Consider the following 21423-nt stretch of genomic DNA (forward strand, 5'->3'; position numbering starts at 1 on the left):
GTAAATTTGCTTAATAAATTTCAATTGAGAGCTGCGCGTCGAGAGGGATAGAGAGAGTCAAAGGCGCAACGTTTAAGCCCGAATGGATTACAATAGACACGTTTCTGGAGGGTAACAGCCAGATGGAAATTACTACGCACTGGATACAACGCACTAATTGAAATACTCTTTGGGAATTTGAGGCAGACTTTAAGTCCAAACTCGATGCTGAAATGCTGAAATGCTGATGTCAAAGTATCTCTGTGTCAGTGTCTTTAAAGCCAAGTAATTATGGTAAGACGCAGTACAAGTGAGAAACGCAAACAAAACATAAAGACATTGACATGGGATGAGCAAGGAATTGGCATTGTATTTGAGGGAGAGAGGGAAGCGTGGGTGGCATTTCATGGGTCCTTGGTCAAGGCTAACAGTTTTTATTGTATGGCTGCAATTGTGCGAGTTTTTCGAGCTATTTTTGGCCCCTTCAAGCAAGTGAGTCAAGCTGCAGCTAATCTTTAGCTGTCTGCCTTGCGATTTGGCCCTTTTGTTTTCTTCGCTGTTTCTCTAGCTTCGAGAACAACAACAACAACGAAAGCAGCAACAGTGACAGCCACAGCTATAGCTTCAAGTACTGCGCGTACTGCGAGTTTGGGTGTCATAAAACAAACACTTTTAGTTTGTTGAACTGTGACCGGGGCTGCGTTTAATTTGTTGTCAACAATTTTGAGGCGGTCACAACGACAAATTTGAGATGCCAGCTGCCAGTTACAAGCTGCCAGCTGCCAACAGATTCCACATCATTTTTTGCTTTCAATTTTTTGTTCAACTTATTGGAAATTTAAAGCTGCTCAGTGGACTCGCTAGCATACGCAGAATTATGAATTATTTCGCACTGGGGGATAACAAAACCAAAATTGCAAAATTCAATGCTCTTTGTGGGAGTCATAAACAAATCAACGGGAAAACTAAACCGCACTTTGTGGGACTTTCTGGTTAAACTTTGTGATTGCATTTTAATTGAAATTTTGTTGAAAACGCAGTAAAGTATGCTACAAACATTTGAAGTTGTCAAGTGTGCGCACTTTGATTCAATAAAATCAAAATTCCCAGCCGACAGATAGTCATAAATTTCGGACTAAACCGAAAACCAAGAATGGATGTTACAAGGCTGGGAATTGACCTCGAGTCATTGACAACAACAACAGCATGAAATCGATGAACCTAAAAACTATCTGCGAGCTGTATGAGTGGGTTTTATATTTGCCAACTTCTACGAACTTCAATTAAATTGAGGTTCAGTGCTGAAGTGCTGTGTAAATTTTTAATTGCCTGTCCATTTGAAGCACTTGTGTATGCAATTTAAATTTGTTTGGCTGGCCACTTTAAAATGTAACTATTTCTAAAACAGGTTCAAAGCCTTTGTGTTAGCCGCTCGTTAGCAACAGACAAAAGCATCAAAAGAGGGGAAAAATAACCAACCAGAAGGATGTGGGTTTAAAATCTGGACATGGAGTATCTCAAAGCTCAACAACTGGAATATGATATAAAACTATCTGGCTTGCCACTCATAGTTTTATTTTATATTTTCACTCTCTCCCACTCACTTTCTCTCTCTCTCTCTCTTTGGGTTTTCCTCTGGCAGACGACAATGGAAGGCAATATGAGTGAATGTTTGTTGCTGTGGATAATAAACTGAAACTGTCTGTGCATAATGCGCAGCACAGACTAAAAATCTACTCTAAAAACATAAAGTCCCATGGTGGCATTCAACTTGTTTAAGCCTTAAATAGGACTAGCAAATTTATGACTTTTTTGCAGAATTTGATTGATCAGTTACCAAGTGACAAGCGAGTATGCGAAAAAGCTATTTTCAGCATGACATTCCATCGATAAGCACGCTAAACAATTTATATTTATACTGTACATTCATGCGTATGCTTAATCTTGCGAGACGTATACTTAATCTCTCTGAGAGTTCAAAATGGAAAAATCTTGTATGCTAAACTGTGTGCTCTTTACTTTTTTGCTCTTCATAGGAGTCAAATTACGTTTTGCAGAACGTGCTTGTTGATTGTAGCCGCAAACTATTAAAACTACGAAAAGTTGCAGATAATTTTATTTAGTTTGTTGCGGAATTACCGAGCAATTAAGCTGTGCTTCAAATTCAAAATGCCGCATTTATAAACAGTTTAAAATGCGTTCACTTTATTTAACTTGTGCAAGGACTTCAGTTCCAAACTAAACCAAAACTACAGTTTAACAGTTTACTAGTTGACGTTTTACTTATTTTTGGGCAAATTAAAAAGTATCTTAGAAAAGCATATCCAATTCACTCAGACGAAAATAAACTGCTCGAATGCACTTCGTGGCCAAGAAAGCTTATTCGCTTGGCAAAGTGCAAATTGAAATGGCTTAGAGTGATGCAAAATGGTAAAAATCCCGTCCATCAGAAGCATACACAAAGCCACATCTTGGCACAGAAGCCACGATGAAGGAAGAAGCTGCTGTCGCACATATAGCAAGCAGTTGTTAGGTGGATGGTAAGGCAGGTTCTAAGACAGTAAAAACGGCAAAGAAAAAACATTGTTCATGGTTGAGTTTTAGCCTGGCTTTGAATGCAGATGAGTTGACAAGGCAAAAAGTTCAAGAGAGACAAAAGAAAGAGAGAAAGAGAGAGAGAACTCGTTTAGCTTTCGGTGCATGTAAGTAACAATTTTTATTAGGTTTATTTACTTGTTGCCTCTTAACACTTAATTTATATGTTCAAGCTTAAGTACTAGGCGGTAAACAGTGAATGACGAAGGCAGTTCGTCAGTTGTCTTCTAGCCTCCATTAGCTGTACTTTACTGCGTGGCATAAATCGTCTGGGCCAGGCTAATGCAGTCGCTGTCATTTTGATGGCCATAAATATTCATGCAAATCGCGTGGCGCACAAAAAAGTTCGTTGACTCTTCGATACGTGCGGATCGAACGAAGTTGACTTCTGAGTTTTGTTTTTCCATTTACTAGCTAAGAACGAAAAGTAACTCATACTAAAGAATGACAAATACTCGTTTATTTCTATCTACACTAGCTACTTCTAAAGTTCTGCAGAGAGCTATCAGCTGGCTTGACATTTTCAATCAACGCCAGCGTTTTATCACAGCGACTTTGGTGTGGCGTAGCCAACACCAGCAACTCCTCCTCCTCCTCTGTCTCTTCCAGGGTCCACATTCCGCTTTTGACGTTTCTTGCGCCACGGAAACTTGCGCACCTCCGTCGACGAGGTGTCAGCCGTGTTGCTGTGGCAAGAATCCGACTCGGGCAGACTGCAGCTGCCACTGTATGCTGCCTCATCGCGTCGACTTATCACACGCGATAATTTCAGTCGCGTCGTCGCTGGCTGTTGCACATTTTCCTCTGCCGGAGATTCGGTTGATGGCGTTAGCAGCAAGGCGCCATTATTGGTCGCTAGCAAGGTGCGCTTGCCACGTCCCACTGCTCCTCCTACCTCGGTTTCCAGCACCGAGTGAGTGTTGGCATCGCTAAGCGATGACATACGCGACACTTGCGACTGCAGTAAGCGATGTGGCACCGCGCTGCCACACGGTGCTGCCGCATACAACTCATGCTTGCGCAACCGTCTGCCACCGACTCCAACGCCAGCTGAACCAACAGCCGACTGGCTGGTGCTGTTAATTGTTGTGGTTGTGGTGTTCGTGCGAATGCTATCCTGCAGCGACAGCTGATGATTGGCATCGCGGCAACGGAACTGCACCACACGATACGATCCATAAGGCTCGAGGGCGTTGTTGTTGACGCTGCAACTCGCTGGCTGCAATCGCATCGAACCCTGGAGTCGCATCAGTGCGCTGTAGTTGTGCTGATGGTACTGACTACGCTGATGGTGATGGTTTCTCGCCAACCCAAACTGGCGCGTCAATGTGATCTGTGAAATAAATGAGTCGCAGGGAATGTTAGTGAATTGGAAAAAGCAAATGTGTGAGACAAATACCTTGAAGGCCTCGCGAAATTTGTGGCTCATGATGTTGTAGAGCAGCGGATTGATGCAGGTGGATAGGAAATAGAGTACGCCAGATGTGTAGTCAAGTATGCGGAAGTAATCGTTGAACGATTCCTGGCAACGGCACACATTAATCAGCGAGACGCCATAGACGGCCATCAGTCGCTGGGCATGGAAGGGAGCCCAGCAGAGAAAGAACGCAACGGCTACAGCTACTGCAAATAGAGGGGGTTAAGGGTTCACAGCGTTACAAATGTCAAGTTCCTCTTCCGCAAGTAACATCGCATATGTGGCGCTAACTGATTAATAGACACAGCCTGAGACAAACAAGTGAAAAAGCTACAGTTAGAGTGCTCGACTTAAAGATATCCAGTAGCCATGTTCAATAAAACCAAAACAATGCGGAATTATTCTTAATATATACCAAATTAATATACCAGAAAAATAATAAAATATACCGATGGTAAAATAAATTAAATAATAATAAAATATATAAAATATACCAGATTAATATATTTACAATATACTAAAAGGCTATATTTGGTATATTGATATACTACTACATTTGCTATTGGGTTTGCGCAGGCGATTTTAATCTAGCCTGTAAAATAACAAATGCAGTCAAAATAAAATTATAACTGTATATATCATAGTCTCAGAGATCTAAGTGTTCATTCGGATAGACGCTAATTAAAAAGAATGTATATGTGTATATATTGGAGTCAGAGTTGGCTCCGTGTCCCTGTTAAATTTCCTGCACTAAATTATAGTACCCTTCTGCCCTACGGAAAACGGGTATAAAAATGTAAGAAGGCTTGTGGCCCACATGGCGTATGCGCATCATTGCCCAAAAGTTTTCGCATTTAACAAATGAGCAACGCAACACTTCCTTTTGATGTGTGTGGATGTACATATGTGTGTGTGTGTGTAAGTGGGTTGACATTACTTTTAATATTGTAGACTTTTCTAGCAGAGAAAGTTTGACAACGTGCTTAGCGTTCGGTTGGTGGTGACTTCAATCAATCAAGAAGCCGCCGCCAACTCAACTCACCTACCCAACATTCTGATGACGCGACTCTGCGCATTAACGCCCCGATTCGCATCGTAGGCTCGCCGTGGCAGCGCCTGCAGCAAACGACTCCGCTTTAGCTTCATGCCAATCAGCACGTAGAGCACACAGATCGCCGTCATTGGTCCGCAGAAGAATATAAATCCAGAGACCGCAAATACATGGGCGTAAAAGTCATTTTCCATCTATATGCATATTTAAATATTATGTGTGGGTTGTACTTTAAAATCACTTTATCTTTATGGGTTCATTAAATGAGCCCAAACACAAAACGCACCGTGCAAGAGTATCCATCCTCCTGGTTGACCACCGAGAACTGCATTGCTTGGGGCAGCGCCAGCAAAAATGCTGTCATCCAAATGGCAAAAATGAATTTAATGGCTCGCGATAACTTCGACATGGTGTGTTGCCTGTAAATGTTGCAGCATAAAGCGACGTCAGTTAAAAAACACACACACTCTCAAAATGTCAATAAAATGCTAGGTTTAACAACTGAGGAATTGCGAATAAAGTGCAAAGAATCTCAACTACATTTTATACTTCAAGGCAGAAAGTCAGAGCGGTCGACTCAGTGTTTCTCGCTCGACATGTATTTGCTTTTTAGCTAAAATGTATCCTCTTTAAAACACTTTAAATCACTCTAACTGTTGTGGTGTTTACCATAAAAAGTTTTGCACATAACCAAAAATTATGAAACTTTGTTGATAGCTCAAAATTAAATTAGAATTTACCGCAACATTTAAAAGAATATTCAAAATTTGTTTTTCACAAGTTAAACTTATGGTTTGAAAATTGGGATATACATTATATAATAATTTACTACTAAATTCAATAGAATGTTTGTAGATGTTTCTTCAATTCAAAGTGAGTTCTTAATGCAGTTTAAATACAATTTTTGTATGCCTGTTTTAATATCTATAAAATACATATATGTATGTTCATATATAGGCTCAAATAGTTAGAGATTAATTTTAAATATTAAGTAAATTTATGCAAATTAATAAGACTCAATTAAATAGTTGTTGGTTTAAAACAGCCAACAATAAGCAATGACAAATACTAAAGTTCATAGAAATTTTAGAGATAATTCGTTTAACCTAAATTGAGCTTAAAATAAAATATAAATTGAAGTATACCCGATAGAAATAATTGATTTTTTGTTTAATAATTCATGAAAATGCTAATTTATTAATCTCATTAAAATCGTTGATTGAAAAGCAGTCAAATATTAGAAAATACAAAATTTTGGAGTTTGTTTGAAGACATTTCCTACAATTTCAATAAGGTTAGGACTTCAGTTTAAATTTAAGTTAGCATATTAAATTAAACCAAAAATAGCATAAGTATTTAAAATATTTCCTGAATTCATGCAAAACTATATATCTCATTAAAATCGTCGTTGATTTAAAAGCAGCCAAAAATAAACCAAAAGTAAACAAATCTAGCAAAATGTGTTTTGTTGCTGTTAAACACATTAAATGAGATTGTATTTATGCATAGACATTGTGCTATACATAAAATATAAATAGATATAACATAAGAATAACGAAGCAACTTCTGCTGAGTTTGCTGCTTCGCACTATAACGAATACTTTTGCCAATTGCTTCCGGGCTAATTATGCTAAATTAAACTTTGAAGTTGGCGAAAGAGCATGTGAAATTTAGTTTGTTCCAAAATTCATGGGAAATCAATTAAAATTATTGCTGGCATTTTGCGTAAAACGAGTAAATTGCAAACAAATTGTTTTCATAAAAATATCGAATTAAAATTCATTTTCAAATTGAATAAATGTGTGCAAATAAAAATGTCCATAAAAAATAAGGAGAGACAGAAATCGTTTATCTGAATTTTGATTAAATAAATATGAACAGAGCGTCTGCTTTCGATTTGTATCTTTATTTAATATGTGACGCTTTAGGCTATGTATGTATATGCTATCGCATTTATTGTATATCAAATGTCACTGATAAGAAAAACAACTGCTGCCACGAGGGGAAAACATCATAAAACTATTCTAATTAGGCATATTACGATTACTCTTATAAAAGGGAGTATATTAAATGTCAGTTGATTGGCTAAAATTATGTCTATTTATTATGTTATTGACACACGCATTCGCAGTTTTTTCTTCTTTTTTTGCGCTTTTTATAGACTCACCGGAATGGATGGCAGATGGCAATATAACGCTCCACGGTAAAAGCTGTAATTGTGAGCACAGTGGCATTGGCAGCCATCTCGGACAGGACGCTCTCCAGTATGCATATGCCGTCCGTGAAGGGATATGAGTTGGGGCACCACAAATTGTACAGTTCCTGTGGTATGCCTAATGATGAAACCGGAAACAGCCGTAAGAGCTGCTGTATTAAGTATACGCAGCGTAAGCCGTTGGGGGATTTATGGCTTACCTGAGACGAGCAAAATCAAATCAGAGACAGCTAAATTGAACAGATAGAAATTGGTAGCCGTGTGCATAAAGTTATTGCGCGATATGACAATGCAGGTGATTAGATTGCCCAAAACGCCGGCGACGAAAATGATGGCATAGCAGACGGTCAGCACAATGAGCAGCGTGGGCGATTCATCGGCGATGGAGTCGGTCGTTAATGTTGTCGCACTGCCATTTGTGCTGTTGCCAAGCAGATTTGTTAGATTCTCAGTCGTTATGTTCAGCAGTTGAGCGAAATGTGTGAGAAATTTGTCATTGTGCAGCAGCAACAGCTCCGGGCTTGAGCTGACGCTAGGAAAGGGAAAGGATGTGGGAGTGGAAATGGGACTGGGATTGGGATTGGGATCGACACCGAGGCTTAGACCAACACCGAGACTTGTGCTGACACTTGGCCCCGCATTTGGCAACGTATGAGCCATGAATGATTGATTGAACCCATCATCATCGTTGTCGGCAGCAGAGGCCGCAACACCAGCAACCAAAAGAGCAACAACACAAGCAGCAGCTACAACGTTTTGTAGCATTCTGTCAGATGTCAATTAATTGTGGGTGTGGTGTTGACGCCCCAAATATTTGGCTCTTATCAATGTTATTAATATAGTCGACGTCCCTTTTTGCCCTTCGTTGCTGGTCGTTGTCGTTGTCGAAGTCGTTTTCGTTGTAATTGTGGCTGTGGTTTTTGTTGTGCACATGGCTGATAAGCGGCCCAGACGACAGCCTCGAAATTGTGCATTCGCCTGTAAAGCAAACAACATTAAAAGTCATTAGGCTCAAGTATGAATTTAAATTGAAGAATCCCCAAACATAGCATAATAATATGCATCCCGTCTACAACAGGTGACTACCAGGAATTATGCCCAGCTGTTGACTCTTAACAATGCCCAAAAAAAGAAAACTGTTGCGTAATTGAAGGCAACAATTCTCCAGTTCATTGCGTAGTCGAATCATAATTTCACTCTCTATAAATAGACAAACATCTTGAATTGAATTCTGGATTAAGTTCCTCTTCCTCCTCCTGTTTCTTCTTCTGCAATTGGTTGATTGCTGACCAAAAACTTTTCCATATCTTTTATGATGATTGTCGGTGTGGAGAGACAACTTTTGGTGGCAAGTGCGTCTGAAGTGAGTCATTTAAGATAAGATGCGATTGGGTTCTTTTTTGGGTGGCATTTAAGCCATGGCTCAAATGCTGCGACACATATGGAATTTTAAATAACTTTGATAAATGACGTTGGGAGACCGTAATTTACTCATTATTTCGTTGGCACGTTTACAATATGCATACATAAATCTCTTAGGGTTTGGCAGACACCCACAAGAAACACCAAGGCTAAAGCCAAGGTCTGAGTGCAGAGAAGTAATTTGACTTGACTCCTGGCCACATTCACATTTCACATTTCACATGCATAAAACAGAATGTATTCGGCATTTATCATATTCTCAGCTTTTAGCCACCTGTCCATTTCACTCGTTAATTAATGGCTTGGCAGCACTATTAAGATTGCCAAAATATTAATAATTAAATGCACCATAAACTAAATGATTGTTGGGAATAATTAACTGCTGGGGTCGCCAGCCATAAATGTTCCACACTTTAAATCATTCGAAAACGTTTTCCTAATTTATCGCTCTCGTGATTTTCTTTAAGATTTCCGGATACCTTTTGACAGCAGTCTTAAGGGACGGAGCACCATTGGTCTATCAGTGTCCCTTTTTCACTGGGACTTTGCGTTATTGCTGATGGTAATTGGAGATATAATCGAATTGCCAATTCAGGTGTGAAAGTTAACTAGCGCATAGCGAAAACCGCATGAGAGACAAGGCAACCTAACTAAATGTATCTCTGGCTTTTGTTCAGTTCTTTAACTTTTAACATTTCCATAAAAGAATTTAAGAACAGGTAAGGTAGAAGCTGCTGTATAATTGAATTTAGCAAACGTCGAACATCACGTACAATTTAAAAAAAAAAAAGGGGATTCAAAGAGTCAAACAGAATATTCCGCTTACCGAATTAAGTTTAGGCGACAAGTGCCATTTAAAGCTGCTGCGTTCTTATTTGATTTGACATCTTTACGCTTGCTGCGGCGTATAACCCGTTGTTTGGCTTTTTTCTTCTTTATCGCGTATCACAAAGGCTTTGTGCAAAACTTTGTTGCATCTATTTTTTTCTTTCAAAAGAATCGTCTGACAAAAGGACTTCCGGAACTTTTTTATCTCGCACTTTCTTCGAACGATTTACGGTTTTCATTTAATTCCGTGACTTGCATAAAATTAACCCAACCACTTTTGGCATATCACTTTCCACAACAGTCCTAATTTATGCAGAATTTTTATTTGAAATGTATATTTTAATGATCAATTAATGAATTGATTTAACGTCTAGTTTGGTAACTCGTTGCTTTTTTGTTAGCAGTTTCTCGCTCTCGAACACGTCTGACTTGCTGTGCAGTCAATGTTAGACTGAACTTCTTTGTGGCCAACGAAGCAGCACTTGAGTGTCCTCTGTTAACAGTTAACAGCTGCTAACAGCAGCGTTGGGTCCTGTTAACCAACACTGTCTCTCATAGAGCTACGCTCTCTCTCTCTCTCTTTCAGTCTGGTTGCTCGTTTTGTGGTTCTTAAGCATTTCGACATAATTTCATTCATAAATTCATGCACTTTACCTTGACTTTGACATCCAGACACAGAGCATTCGTCTCGAACGCAAACATTGGCAGCGCATACAATTTGTGTCTAACATGGCGTATGAGTAATGCGGCGTAGATGCTGCCCATAAACGGTTGGTAATTTAATAAAACTGAATTGAATTAAAAAACTTTGCTGCTTATTCGTTTTTATTTTTAGAGCCAATTCAAATGGCAAATGGGACAAAGCACTTACACTTACTTTTAATATTTATTGGCCAGGGCGCCGCCCATCAAAGCGTTCAACTGGTTCTCTACCCGCACCCCTTCCTCATCGTCTTTCTCCATCTTAATCTGTGTGGCTTTAGCTACTAGCAAAACAATCAAAACTCACGCGAAATCAAAGGCAAAGGCAAAGTCAGGTCATAAAGTTCCAAAGCAAATGTGCGTGTATTTGGGTCGCAATTTTCTTTGCTGCTTCTTCGACTTTGACTTCGACGACAGCTGCGGTCTGCCCCGCTGTCAGTGCAGACAGACCGCATATTAATCTCTGTGGCGGCCATCGGCAGATTTGTGGCATTTGTTTTTGTCAGACTGTGCGCGGATTCAATTGAAATGATGGAAATGGTGACTTTGTGGTTTTAAAGCGGATTTTCATGTTGGGTTTTCCCCATTCCTTTTTTTATTTTCGTTCTGTTGTTTATGGTTATGTCTTCGGGCAAATATCGCGAACCGTTTGTCAATGGCTCGTAATTGCGCCGTTGAATTGCCCAAGCATAAATATCACAAAAGCAAAGTTAAGTCCTGCCGAAAGTAATACGCCCATTTTATAATGACTTTAGAACATTAGGAAATTCAACTAAATATTTAAAGAGGCAACCGTGGAAATTATCCTTCAACATTTTGACGTAATTTTTACAAAGTCGAACTTTATTTACTCTTCACATAAAATTCGTTGGAATTTCGTTCTCGTCATAACACTTTAATTACTCTTTCATGTTTAAGAGAATGTCCTCATCAACTCAAGTACAAATCATCAGCAATGCACACACAGCATCAGCATCAGCCTCGGCATTTCATCTCTTATCCAAGGACATCTCTTAATGTGACGCAAATAATCACTGACCATAATCAGTTTATGTCCTCTGTGGATTATGCATGAGATATTAAGAAGATAGCGAGCGAAGTGGCAAAACACTTGTGGCTGCTGCCCAGCGTGACAAAAGTTATCTGGCATTTTATTGAGAGACTCTTTGCTGGCACACAACTTAATTGCTCATACGCAACGTTGCCACTGCAGAAAATTCAATTGTAATTGCTGAACCATTTGACAGCAGCAGCAGCAGCAGCAAGCAACTGTTGGTGGTTGGAGACCTGCTGGGACCATTAGTGGTCAGTTGAGGCAAGACAAAAGAAACTGATTAGCATAATTTGAGCGTATGTCTGTATGTCTGTGTCCTGTCAGTCGCACATGTCTGAGAGCCGGCCAATTGGTTGGCTCAAATCAAAAAGGGTCGACCACAGACTCGAAATGCTCTGCGGTTGGTCCAGAGGCGCTTATCTTGATTTACGAGTGCAATGCGTTAAACGATAACGATAACGTTGACGATAACAATAACGATAGCTAGGCGCACACACTGTGATTTTCCTTACAAAGTGAGCACCAGAAATGCTTTTTAAGCACTTTTAAATGTTGCCATCCAAGCTTGAGTGGCATTTAATTAAATGTAATTAGACAAAAATGTGACTGTCCTTGGTGGTCGTAAGGCGCAATGAACTTGCCAGTTTGGCCAAAAGGAACATTTCACTTGCCATCGAATACTTTCTTTCATTGCCTACTCATAACTCATACAACCCGTTGCACAACACAACGTTTATGGTTACAATGCTTACAACATGAAGTTGCACGTACTGTCGCCAGGCTTTTAAGCAAATGAAAGCATTAACCTTTTCTCTCTATTTTATTTTGTTTTGGGGTGTGTCACAACAATTCGAACTTTGGACTTTTCTATGGAATTCAATTATGGAAAAGGCCGTCTAAGTAATGCGAAACTCAGCTGCTAATCGAAGACCACAATTAGTCAGCAATGGTGACTTGTTGCCCGAGTTGCGTGTTGCAATTGAATTGACTAAAAAACAATTTTAACCCCAAAAAATGAAAAGAATTGTAGAAAAATATGCGTGAGGTCAGTGCTAGCAAAATGAAGAGACTTTTCTTGAAGTTAACTTAAATTTAGCTAATTTTTCATGCACCTAAAATTTGTGGAAATTCTTAAGTCTGCCTGGGAAATAACTGAACATATCATATAACAATGGAATGCTTTATGCGCTTTTGTGCTCTTTTCGTTTTGTTTCGTATTTCTGAGAATTTCTCGCCACACTCTGTATGTAAAATATGTGTAATAATAATGTAACTTTTTAATAAAGGATATTCCCAAAAGATATCTTGACGATTTTTATAATACCAGGCAACCAAGCTTATGCTTCATTTATCACATTTACTCGAAACTTTTTCAGTTGAATATGATTACTGTGAATTTTTGTAATTTAAATTAAAAGTGAAATATCTCAAACATGTTTTGCCATATCATTGTGAGGTCACAGCTACGAGTCAGTTGTCTGCTTCAGTCTGATGAGAAAATTATTACGAGTATATTTACTATATATAGTATGTATAATATTTGGCAAGACAACCCAAGAGGGGGAAGAGCGCGGGGGGCTGCAACGGGTTGCACGAACTGCAAATGACTTTTGGCCTGAGTTGACTTTGGCTTTGGTAATAAAACTAAATGAATTGAAAACTTGCACAAAATTCGAGTCGAGTCGAGTCGAGTGAAGACGAGTTGTGTTAAAACTGAAAGGACAAGAAAGCAACACAACTCTGCTGATGTCATGTTCAGTGGCCATAAAGAAAACAACCGAATTCTTCTGCTTAAACTGAATGAAACTAAAAGCGAAAGAAAATACAAACACCAAAAGCAACAACGCTGAACGAAGCAGAAATTCGAAAATTGAAAAGCGAGAACCAAAAAAGAAAAAAGCATCAAGTCGCAAGTAGCAAAAAAATAGAGAGCAGAAAAGTTGACAACCGACAGCTGACAATCAGCAATTGGTTTGAGCATGTCCTTTGGCACGTGCTCGGCTGTTTGCCTTGGCATTGAAAAGGATACGTGGAGAGTCCATTGATAGTCCCAAGGCTTGAGCCGCCGCCATCTGTCAAGGAATAGCAACAGCTACTTCTACTTCCAGTGTTTGTTTGTTGGTGTGTTTGTTTAGGACTTTGTTTTGATTAAGTGCCAAAAATTGTTTTGCATTATTTGCATAAAGATTGCTATATTGAATGCAGGCAATAAATTTCGTTTATTTTCTTTTTGTCAATCGCATGAAATTACATTTATCTTGCAACATAGGCTGCAGACCTTAACTTTTATGGCTGCTAAAGCTGTATGTACGTATGATAGATTTGCTTGCACGCGGCCATAAAACTAACGGCTAAACAACAAACGCCCAGTGGACCCATAAAATCCGGCAACAAACAGCAACAACGAGTTCGAATGCGAATGCGAGTGCGAGTATAATAAAAAGCAAAACACGCGCCAATTTCTGTTTTCGAACTGGTCAGCAAACTGAAACACACACAGACACAGATTGTGCGACGAAATTGAATTGTTCTGACTTTAATTGAGCCTATGTCAACACTTGGCTTTCATTAAATTGGCTAAAGGAGCATCATTAGCAATGTCCTTGCCCAGTTGTAATCGTAATTGTCTAGCTGCGCGCCACCTCAAGCATTTTAATGTGCCACTAAATAAGATTAACTGCATGCCACAATATTAAGCATTTGCATTTTTATTTCAGCATCAGCGAGAGAGAAGAGCGAGATGCTGTCTCCGAGAGAAACACGAGAGAAAGCGCCGTCGCAGTATCTCCAAAAAAGCAACCGGTAGTTCTTGCTGCGCTGTCGGCGTCAGACGTCGACTGCGGCTGCGGCAGCGACTGCTGCGTCGCTGTTATTGTGTTGGCCAATATGCTGCGTGCTTTTGGCCAAAAAATCAGTTGCTGTTAATCGGATGCTGCGGCCAGTTGTCGCTCGTGGGCCGAGCTGCGAGTTTTACCGAATCGCTGACGAACCTCAAAACGTGAATCGTCTCTTTCGTGTCTTTTTCGTGAATCGGCGTGAAATACTACTATATAATATAGTATAAATTTACATAAACCCCAAAACTGATCTACATTAAAATAAAAAGTAAAAACACGCGCAACACGCAACCGCAATCGATAGTGGAGACAACACAATAAAAAAGTATGACTTAATAATAATCAAAAGTGTATAAGTTCATAAACCTTGTTAATAAACCATCAGCATCAGCAGCATCATTAACATTTTAGCGAAATGTTACTAATAAGCAAATATTCCAAAATGCAATTCGTGTAAACAAAATGAGTTTCATTTCATCACAAAAAGAAAAAAAAATGTGAAACACATTTCAAAAACCCAAAAGTGCAATGCTCGCCAAAGATCTGGAAACAATATCAAAGCAGTTCAAAGCAATAAAAATAAAAAATTCAAGATAAAGCTAAAAACAAAAAAAATGAAGTAAATAAAATTGTGGCAGGCGGCAACATTTTATAAATTTAAATTAAACGTGTTTTAAATGCACAAAACGTTAAGCGAAAAGAGTTGCTTGATTAACAAAAAAAAACAACAGAAAAAAAGAATAATTAATTGGCATAAAGTGAATTGAAAAACCCCCAAGAATATAATGCAAAAGAGTTTCAGTTGTCGCCACTTTTCTGGCATCATCTCTGTGGCATTTGCTATCTCTGGCGATCAGTTGGCTAAGTTATTCATTAGGCCAAATTCGGTGCAAAGTTGATGTCCACTTAAGGCAAAAACCATAAAATTCTTGAATTTTTAAATGAACACAAAATCAATTTCATATGCAAAAGCGTTTGCTCAAAAAGTAAAAAGAATAATTAAAGTTATGTATATGAAATATATAATACAAGAAACACATAAAAGGCACTTTATGGTCATCGGTGAACCATAATTTTTTGAGTGCGACGCGCGAATTCGCGAATTTGAATTCGGAACCGAAACTGAAACCGAATCAAATTCTTATTGGCCATCGTCCAACGCCCATAGATTCGAAGCGCCCCTTGATCACTTGATCACCTGATAGCCAAGCAGACGCCCAACACACATATGCAGATAGTTAACGAAAACGATACAAAGCAGAGCTCTACATGAGGGAGAGAGAGATGAGAAACCAGTTTCATATAATAATAAAACACAATTCGACAACATTCTTGAAACGTGCATATTTTGTATAAATACATATTTATAACAACACACAACACACAAAACACAACACGCAGCAATATTTTTATTTATTTTGTTGTTGTTTTTCTGTATTTGTTTTCGGCGAGATACATACACTTATAATAATAATGTCATCTAAAAGCTGTTAGCCGCCTTTTTACGACAATGCTCGTCGTCTTGAATGAATAAGTTCGTTTGGATATCTCTGAATATTAGGCATACTTATTAGCTGCAGAGTTCAGCAGCTCTTCTCCGTTGACCTTGAACCAAAAGCAAAGATTCCACTCCACCCTCAAGAAGCAAACTCATTGTCCTGTGGATGAATTTGCCTCTGTTTGTGATACATGGCAGTGTTTCGAGTATTTCAATTAATTTCCACTTAGCAATGCAAATTAATTTCATAAGAATCTGTCAAGGACATTCAGGCACCTGACACCCAGGCCCCAAGCCCAGGTGTCTGCCTGCAATCCTTAGATTGGCTAATGTTTAATTCGGTGTGACGGGTGAAACAAAGAGACAGAGCGAGAAAGACAGATTCTAACGAATTATTGATGCGAAAAGTTTGTGTATTATTATTGAAGCATTACTGCCAAATGGTCAGAAGAGAAATTGAAAACCTTTAAAATAAATGAAATTGCAATTTATAAATTTGTGTCCTTTCCTTTCCCGTATTCCCTCTAGCCGTCTGTCCAATTTGGACTATCAAATGATATTTTAACTGAGACACACAGACACCCACACACACTGATACACATGTCGGCAGAGATGTGGGCAACAAATGTGTCTACGGGGGGCGTTGGCATAGGCAGCTTCAATGGCACGCCCCTTTTGTCAGACCTCCAGATGCTGCACAATGAGAAATTCTTTCTGAATTTAACCCAAGTGCTGAACATATCGGTCGACAACTTGACCAGCCTGCTGCAGGGCATCGAAACCGAGGATCTGCTGGAGCCATACACAATGCCAACAAGCATGGGTCTTTTGGCCACGTTAAGCGTTGGCTATGCTCTGATATTTGTGGCTGGCATATTGGGAAATTTAATTACCTGCATTGTGATCTCACGCAACAACTTTATGCACACGGCCACAAATTTCTATTTATTCAATTTGGCCATATCGGATCTGATACTGTTATGTTCGGGTAGGTTTGACGAAAGAGTTGAAGTGTGTGACTTTTGGGAGTTTACTAACCACTTTTATAGGCATGCCACAGGATCTGTATAATCTCTGGCATCCCGACAATTATCCCTTCTCGGACAGCATCTGCATATTGGAGAGCGTGCTCTCCGAAACAGCTGCCAATGCCACTGTGCTGACCATCACGTCGTTCACCGTGGAGCGTTATATTGCCATTTGCCATCCGTTCAGGTAAGTTAGTGCCTCATTGAGTGCCCCAGCCATTGCCATTGCCATTTTGAGTTGATTGATGTCAGTTCGTCCATAGGCAACACACCATGTCGAAGCTGTCGCGTGCCATAAAATTCATCTTTGCCATTTGGATAGCTGCCCTCCTGCTGGCCCTGCCACAAGCCATTCAATTCTCGGTGGTGACTCAGGGTGCAGGTTCATCGTGTACGGTAAATGTTGTTCAGCCACTTACGTCTTGTTTTCTCTTACAGCGCATTTGAGTCGATTGCATAACTTTAGGCATTACGATTTACAGGGACTGTAGTAGGGCACTTGGATACTCTCCTTAGTGTAGTCTGAAGTGGGTGCTAAAACTTTGATGTAAAAGCAGAAGGCGCGTCAGATTAAATAAAAGACTTGCATGAACTTTTGCTGTTTGATCAACACAACATATGTCGAGAAGTTCATACTGGCTGCTGAGTAAATAATTGCTTAGTTGTCAAGTGAGGAGGATTAAAGAGAACATATGTTAACTTAAAAGAAGATGGATTAAGGGATTGAAGCACAGTTAGGAAGAGCTGATGAAAAAGTAATAAATACTGCATCGTATTTATGTTTTGTTTAGCTTAATCAACAATTAGATAGTAACAAAAGCAGATGGTAAAATAGATATTTTAATATGTGTATCTCCGGCCAGCAAGAATGAAAGGGTTTAAGCATATCTGGAAAGAACTGAGAGAAATAAGTAATCTTAAGCAAACATATGATTGCATCTCAATCAATAAAGTATGTTAATTTTTCTTTACTCTAATCAAATGTAGTTAGATACAAATTATTTTTGTTGGATATCACTTATATAATACAATTTTTTTAGGTCGAATCTCCCAATTACACAACATGAATTAAAATATTTATAGTATGCATAGATCGAAAGAGCTGATTTAGTTTAGTAATGAGCGAATGGGTCTGGCAACGCCAAGAAAGCGAACTATCGATTGTAGCAGCTAGAGTCCTATCGACTAAAAGATGCACGACTATCGATCATAAGGAGAGAGATGATTACTTTGTGAAAAGAAAAAGCCCGAAGACAACTTAAGTTAATCAAACAAACAGGATAACCTAACCTAAAGATATTCATATAATCAATTCCACAGTAATATTATGTACAAGTAGGAAATATTGCATCTCAATCAACACAAAGTAATAAAGAATGCTAATGTTTTGTATAACTAAATCAAAAAGTAGTTAGAAAATGATTTTTGTAGCGTAGACAGCAGCCATAATATAGATAATTTAATATCTGTATCTGCTCATCACACATCAACCGTCCAACATGGCGTATGACCAACAGATTATTAGCAATTTATATCAAAGTCAATTTACATTGTCATAAAAATCACATAGCAATAACAAATTGGTTTTCATTGTTTGCAGTTTTAAAGAATTGAGAATTAAACTTCAGTTTAAATAAACGAAACAAGAGCTGATAGCAATAATATGCAAAGTTTTCGCTACGAGAACTTGCTTTAAATGCATTAAATTTGCGACTGAACTGAATCATTTTGTAGTGTTTTTTTGCTTCACCGGCATCTTTTATACTAGATATTTCTATCATGCAATCGATAATAAAAAGAGGCGACGCATTAGCATAACGTTAACTCCGGTTTCATTGATTTGATTTAGTTTATGTGCATTAGGTTTAATTTACATATTAGATGCATTAATCAAAATGAAATAAAAAAAAAAACTGGTAGCAAACAATAGAAATGCAAACAGGAATCGGAAGATTTCGAAGGGTATTCATAGTTCGGCAAACCGTTATGAGACGTTATGCTCTGTGCGCACTCTGCACTCTGTTATGATTTATTTATTTCATTTATTTTCCCTTCAATAGATGAATAACGACTTCTTTGCACATGTGTTCGCTGTTTCCGGCTTTCTCTTTTTCGGCGGACCAATGACGGCCATCTGTGTGCTTTACGTGCTGATTGGAATAAAGCTAAAGAGGAGCCGTCTCCTCCAGGCTTTGCCACGTCGCTCCTACGATGTAAACCGTGGCATCAGCGCACAGACGCGTGTCATCCGGATGCTGGGTGAGTTGGAGGAGATGATGAGCTGCCTGAGTTTGACTTGCTAATGATTTCGACATGTTCTACCTTCCATATGCAGTGGCTGTGGCAGTTGCCTTCTTCATCTGTTGGGCGCCATTTCATGCGCAACGCTTGATGGCGGTTTACGGCTCGACGTTCCGCATCGAGTCGCAGTGGTTCAACGATGTATTCAGCATATTGAACTACACTTCCGGAGTGCTCTATTTCCTATCCACGTGCATCAATCCGTTGTTGTATAACATAATGAGCCACAAGTTCCGAGAGGCCTTCAAGGTGAGTGTGTGTTTGCTTGTGAAATGGCAACGTGAGCGCATCGTGAGGTTGTCTTAGCAGCCAGACTGAATGTTGATTAATCATGTGTTCGAACTGCGTGTGTGTGTAGGTCACATTGGCGCGACAATTTCGACTGTCTGGAAAGCATCAGGGTCAGGGATTACCGCACGCCTACAGCGCACTGCGACGCAATCAGACGGGATCACTGCGTCTGCACACGGTGAATACACTCGCAAATGGAATGCATAACGTAGGCTTAACTTGACCCACGACATACTCTAACTCTCTTTCTGTAGGATAGCGTACGCACAACTACAACGCTGACCACTCTCAATGGCAGCACTGCGAATGGAGGCGTGGCAGCTGCTGGAGGAGCTGCGCGTAGTTCGCAGCGCTTGCAACGTGGCTCGCTGAACAGTTCGCATGCCACGCTGTTGAGCACACAGAGTCGCAGTCGTCAGGATTTGTTTGCAACACGTGCCACAAGCGCTGAGGCAGCAGTAGCAGCGGCAGCAACAGCTGCGGCACATCCGCCTGCTCATCCACATCCGCATCCACATCGCACGCTGCAAACGCAAATATCGCAATTATCATCGGTGGGCGATGCCCACTCGCTGCTGGAGGCGGAGCTGGGTCAGTGGCCAGAGGAGCAATACGAACTGTCCGCGCGCCATAAATGCCAGCAGCAGCAGCAGCATCCAGCTGGTTGTCTCTCCTCCCAGCCTGCCATGGGGGCGATTGACGAGTTGAGTTGTCAGTCAAGTGTGGGAGGAGGAGCCTTTGATGCTGGCAGCATGGGTCTCTCTCGTTCCCGTCTCAAGCTGACGCGCATCACGCGGCACTTGCCACAATCCCCTGCGAGTGAAGTAACAGCAATGTCAACGCCAGCCATGGAGCCTGGGGCAACCACAAGATGTAGCGGGAAAGTGCGCAAGGCAAAGGCCAAAACGTCGAAGACATCAAGTGCTCTGAAAGGTCTGCGAGCCAAATTGAATTGGCGTGGCAGGCACAAAGATGGCGCCACCAATGGAGCCATCGACCATGGTGATAATGTTGGCCACAAGTCGCCGTCAACAACAACGACAAGGACAACGACAACGACAACGACGACGGATCGTGCTCTTTATTGAAAGCACTTCAAGGAAAAGCAAAATGTGTCGCCAAATTTCGGAGGGGGGAAACACACACGGGTCTGGGGGGACAGGTACATAACTGTGATAAGAGCAGCAGAAGCAGAAACAGAAACTGAAACAGAGACATCGAAGCATCTCGGCTGGTTCCAGCGCAAAAAACAATTCCAAGTTGTGGTCAATTAGTAGCCGCTTCTATTCCTAGCACATATTACACACTTAGTCATAAATTTTTTCCTGCATGTACTCCTAATGTTATTACTGATCTGCTCAATTGTTTATCTTGAATAAAGCAGAATATATTTCACTAGAATTCCACTTTATTAACTTCCCTTCCTCTGATTACTCGGTTGTCGAAATAGAGTCCCCAGGCTAAATAAATTCCATGTAAGTTTTAAGCACACCACGCGCTGACTCTAAACCATAATCCCCGGCAATTAAGATGTCTATCGGACGCATAAATTCCCATTTGGTCTAGACGTTGGCAACTCTCCGTCGAGTGGTTTAACAGGCGACTGCGAGAACTGCCAACTGTAAATTCACATCGCTCATTTTCTACTGGCTAAAGTGTGTGTGTGTGTGTGAGGATGTGTTACGGATGTGTGAGAACGTGTAGAAGTGTACGTCTTTCTGCCCTTGACTAATTATTGCAAGTAATTGGAGAAACACAAGCGTGGACATACCCGACGTATGATTAATTTGCTGAAGTGAAACAATACTTTGTAGTCAAGAGCAAAAAATATTTATTGCAGATTGTAATATAGCACCAATCTTTCAATAATTGCTAATTTAATTATATTAATTTTTCCACTTGCACATATCAGGCGTACGTATGAATAATGTACTGGTGAGAGAATACTAATTTAATTTTTCCAATGCAATGAAGTTAAATTATACTAATGTAGTAAAATAAAAGACTAAAAAGTATTAATGGTACATTATAGAACAATATTAAATTTCAACAAATTCAATAATAGGTATTTATATATTTACATATCTCAGGCATACCTAGCGTATGATCAATTTATTAAAGTTTTATTCATATATATTATGAAATCAAATTCAGTATTTACTCTAATCTTTTATCATATTTTTGAAATATTTAAAAATTTGTAAT

At 39.7% G+C, this 21423-nt stretch overlaps 2 protein-coding genes across 10 annotated transcripts; one reads left to right on the plus strand and one right to left on the minus strand.

The window, feature by feature from the left end:
• The first annotated feature begins 662 nt into the window (after positions 1 to 662).
• LOC133836522 (substance-P receptor) lies at positions 663 to 20619 on the plus strand. Of its 8 annotated transcripts, XM_062267057.1 has the most exons (10): positions 2262 to 2519; positions 2584 to 2681; positions 13981 to 14425; positions 16127 to 16586; positions 16648 to 16813; positions 16890 to 17022; positions 18687 to 18885; positions 18962 to 19176; positions 19286 to 19396; positions 19473 to 20619. In XM_062267057.1, exons 4-10 carry the CDS (start codon positions 16199 to 16201, stop codon positions 20304 to 20306), a joined length of 2046 nt encoding a protein of 681 aa, XP_062123041.1. In that variant the 5' UTR covers positions 2262 to 2519; positions 2584 to 2681; positions 13981 to 14425; positions 16127 to 16198; the 3' UTR covers positions 20307 to 20619. The 8 variants fall into 8 exon arrangements, 5 of the variants coding, with proteins under 5 accessions (XP_062123041.1, XP_062123040.1, XP_062123042.1 ...); XM_062267056.1 differs by having other exon boundaries at positions 2262 to 2681; XM_062267058.1 differs by lacking the exon at positions 13981 to 14425 and having other exon boundaries at positions 2262 to 2681.
• Positions 3003 to 8022, minus strand: LOC133836521 (neuromedin-U receptor 1). 2 transcript variants are annotated; one of them, XM_062267055.1, is made up of 6 exons: positions 7458 to 8022; positions 7210 to 7375; positions 5329 to 5461; positions 5038 to 5236; positions 3974 to 4194; positions 3003 to 3907 (listed from the first exon to the last, which is right to left on the minus strand). In XM_062267055.1, the coding sequence occupies exons 1-6, from the start codon at positions 8020 to 8022 to the stop codon at positions 3119 to 3121; spliced, it is 2073 nt and encodes a 690-aa protein (XP_062123039.1). In that variant the 3' UTR covers positions 3003 to 3118. The 2 variants fall into 2 exon arrangements, with proteins under 2 accessions (XP_062123039.1, XP_062123038.1); XM_062267054.1 differs by having other exon boundaries at positions 3974 to 4197.
• Positions 20620 to 21423: the final 804 nt, after the last annotated feature.

This window comes from Drosophila sulfurigaster, chromosome 2R, assembly GCF_023558435.1.
Source record: "Drosophila sulfurigaster albostrigata strain 15112-1811.04 chromosome 2R, ASM2355843v2, whole genome shotgun sequence".
In the NCBI taxonomy this organism is placed as follows: domain Eukaryota; kingdom Metazoa; phylum Arthropoda; class Insecta; order Diptera; family Drosophilidae; genus Drosophila; species Drosophila sulfurigaster.

What these genes read in the sequence shown, in the direction of transcription:
- LOC133836521 (XM_062267054.1), bottom strand. Translation starts at nt 8,022, where the DNA reads ATGCTACAAAACGTTGTAGCTGCTGCTTGTGTTGTTGCTCTTTTGGTT. An exon ending in TTTGATTTTGCTCGTCTCAG is followed by an intron (nt 7,376 to 7,457) that starts GTAAGCCATAAA and finishes TTTCATCATTAG; the next exon opens with GCATACCACAGGAACTGTAC. An exon ending in AATTTCGCGAGGCCTTCAAG is followed by an intron (nt 3,908 to 3,973) that starts GTATTTGTCTCA and finishes TTTATTTCACAG; the next exon opens with ATCACATTGACGCGCCAGTT.
- LOC133836522 (XM_062267056.1), top strand. Translation starts at nt 16,199, where the DNA reads ATGTCGGCAGAGATGTGGGCAACAAATGTGTCTACGGGGGGCGTTGGC. An exon ending in GCCATTTGCCATCCGTTCAG is followed by an intron (nt 16,814 to 16,889) that starts GTAAGTTAGTGC and finishes GTTCGTCCATAG; the next exon opens with GCAACACACCATGTCGAAGC. An exon ending in GATCACTGCGTCTGCACACG is followed by an intron (nt 19,397 to 19,472) that starts GTGAATACACTC and finishes CTCTTTCTGTAG; the next exon opens with GATAGCGTACGCACAACTAC.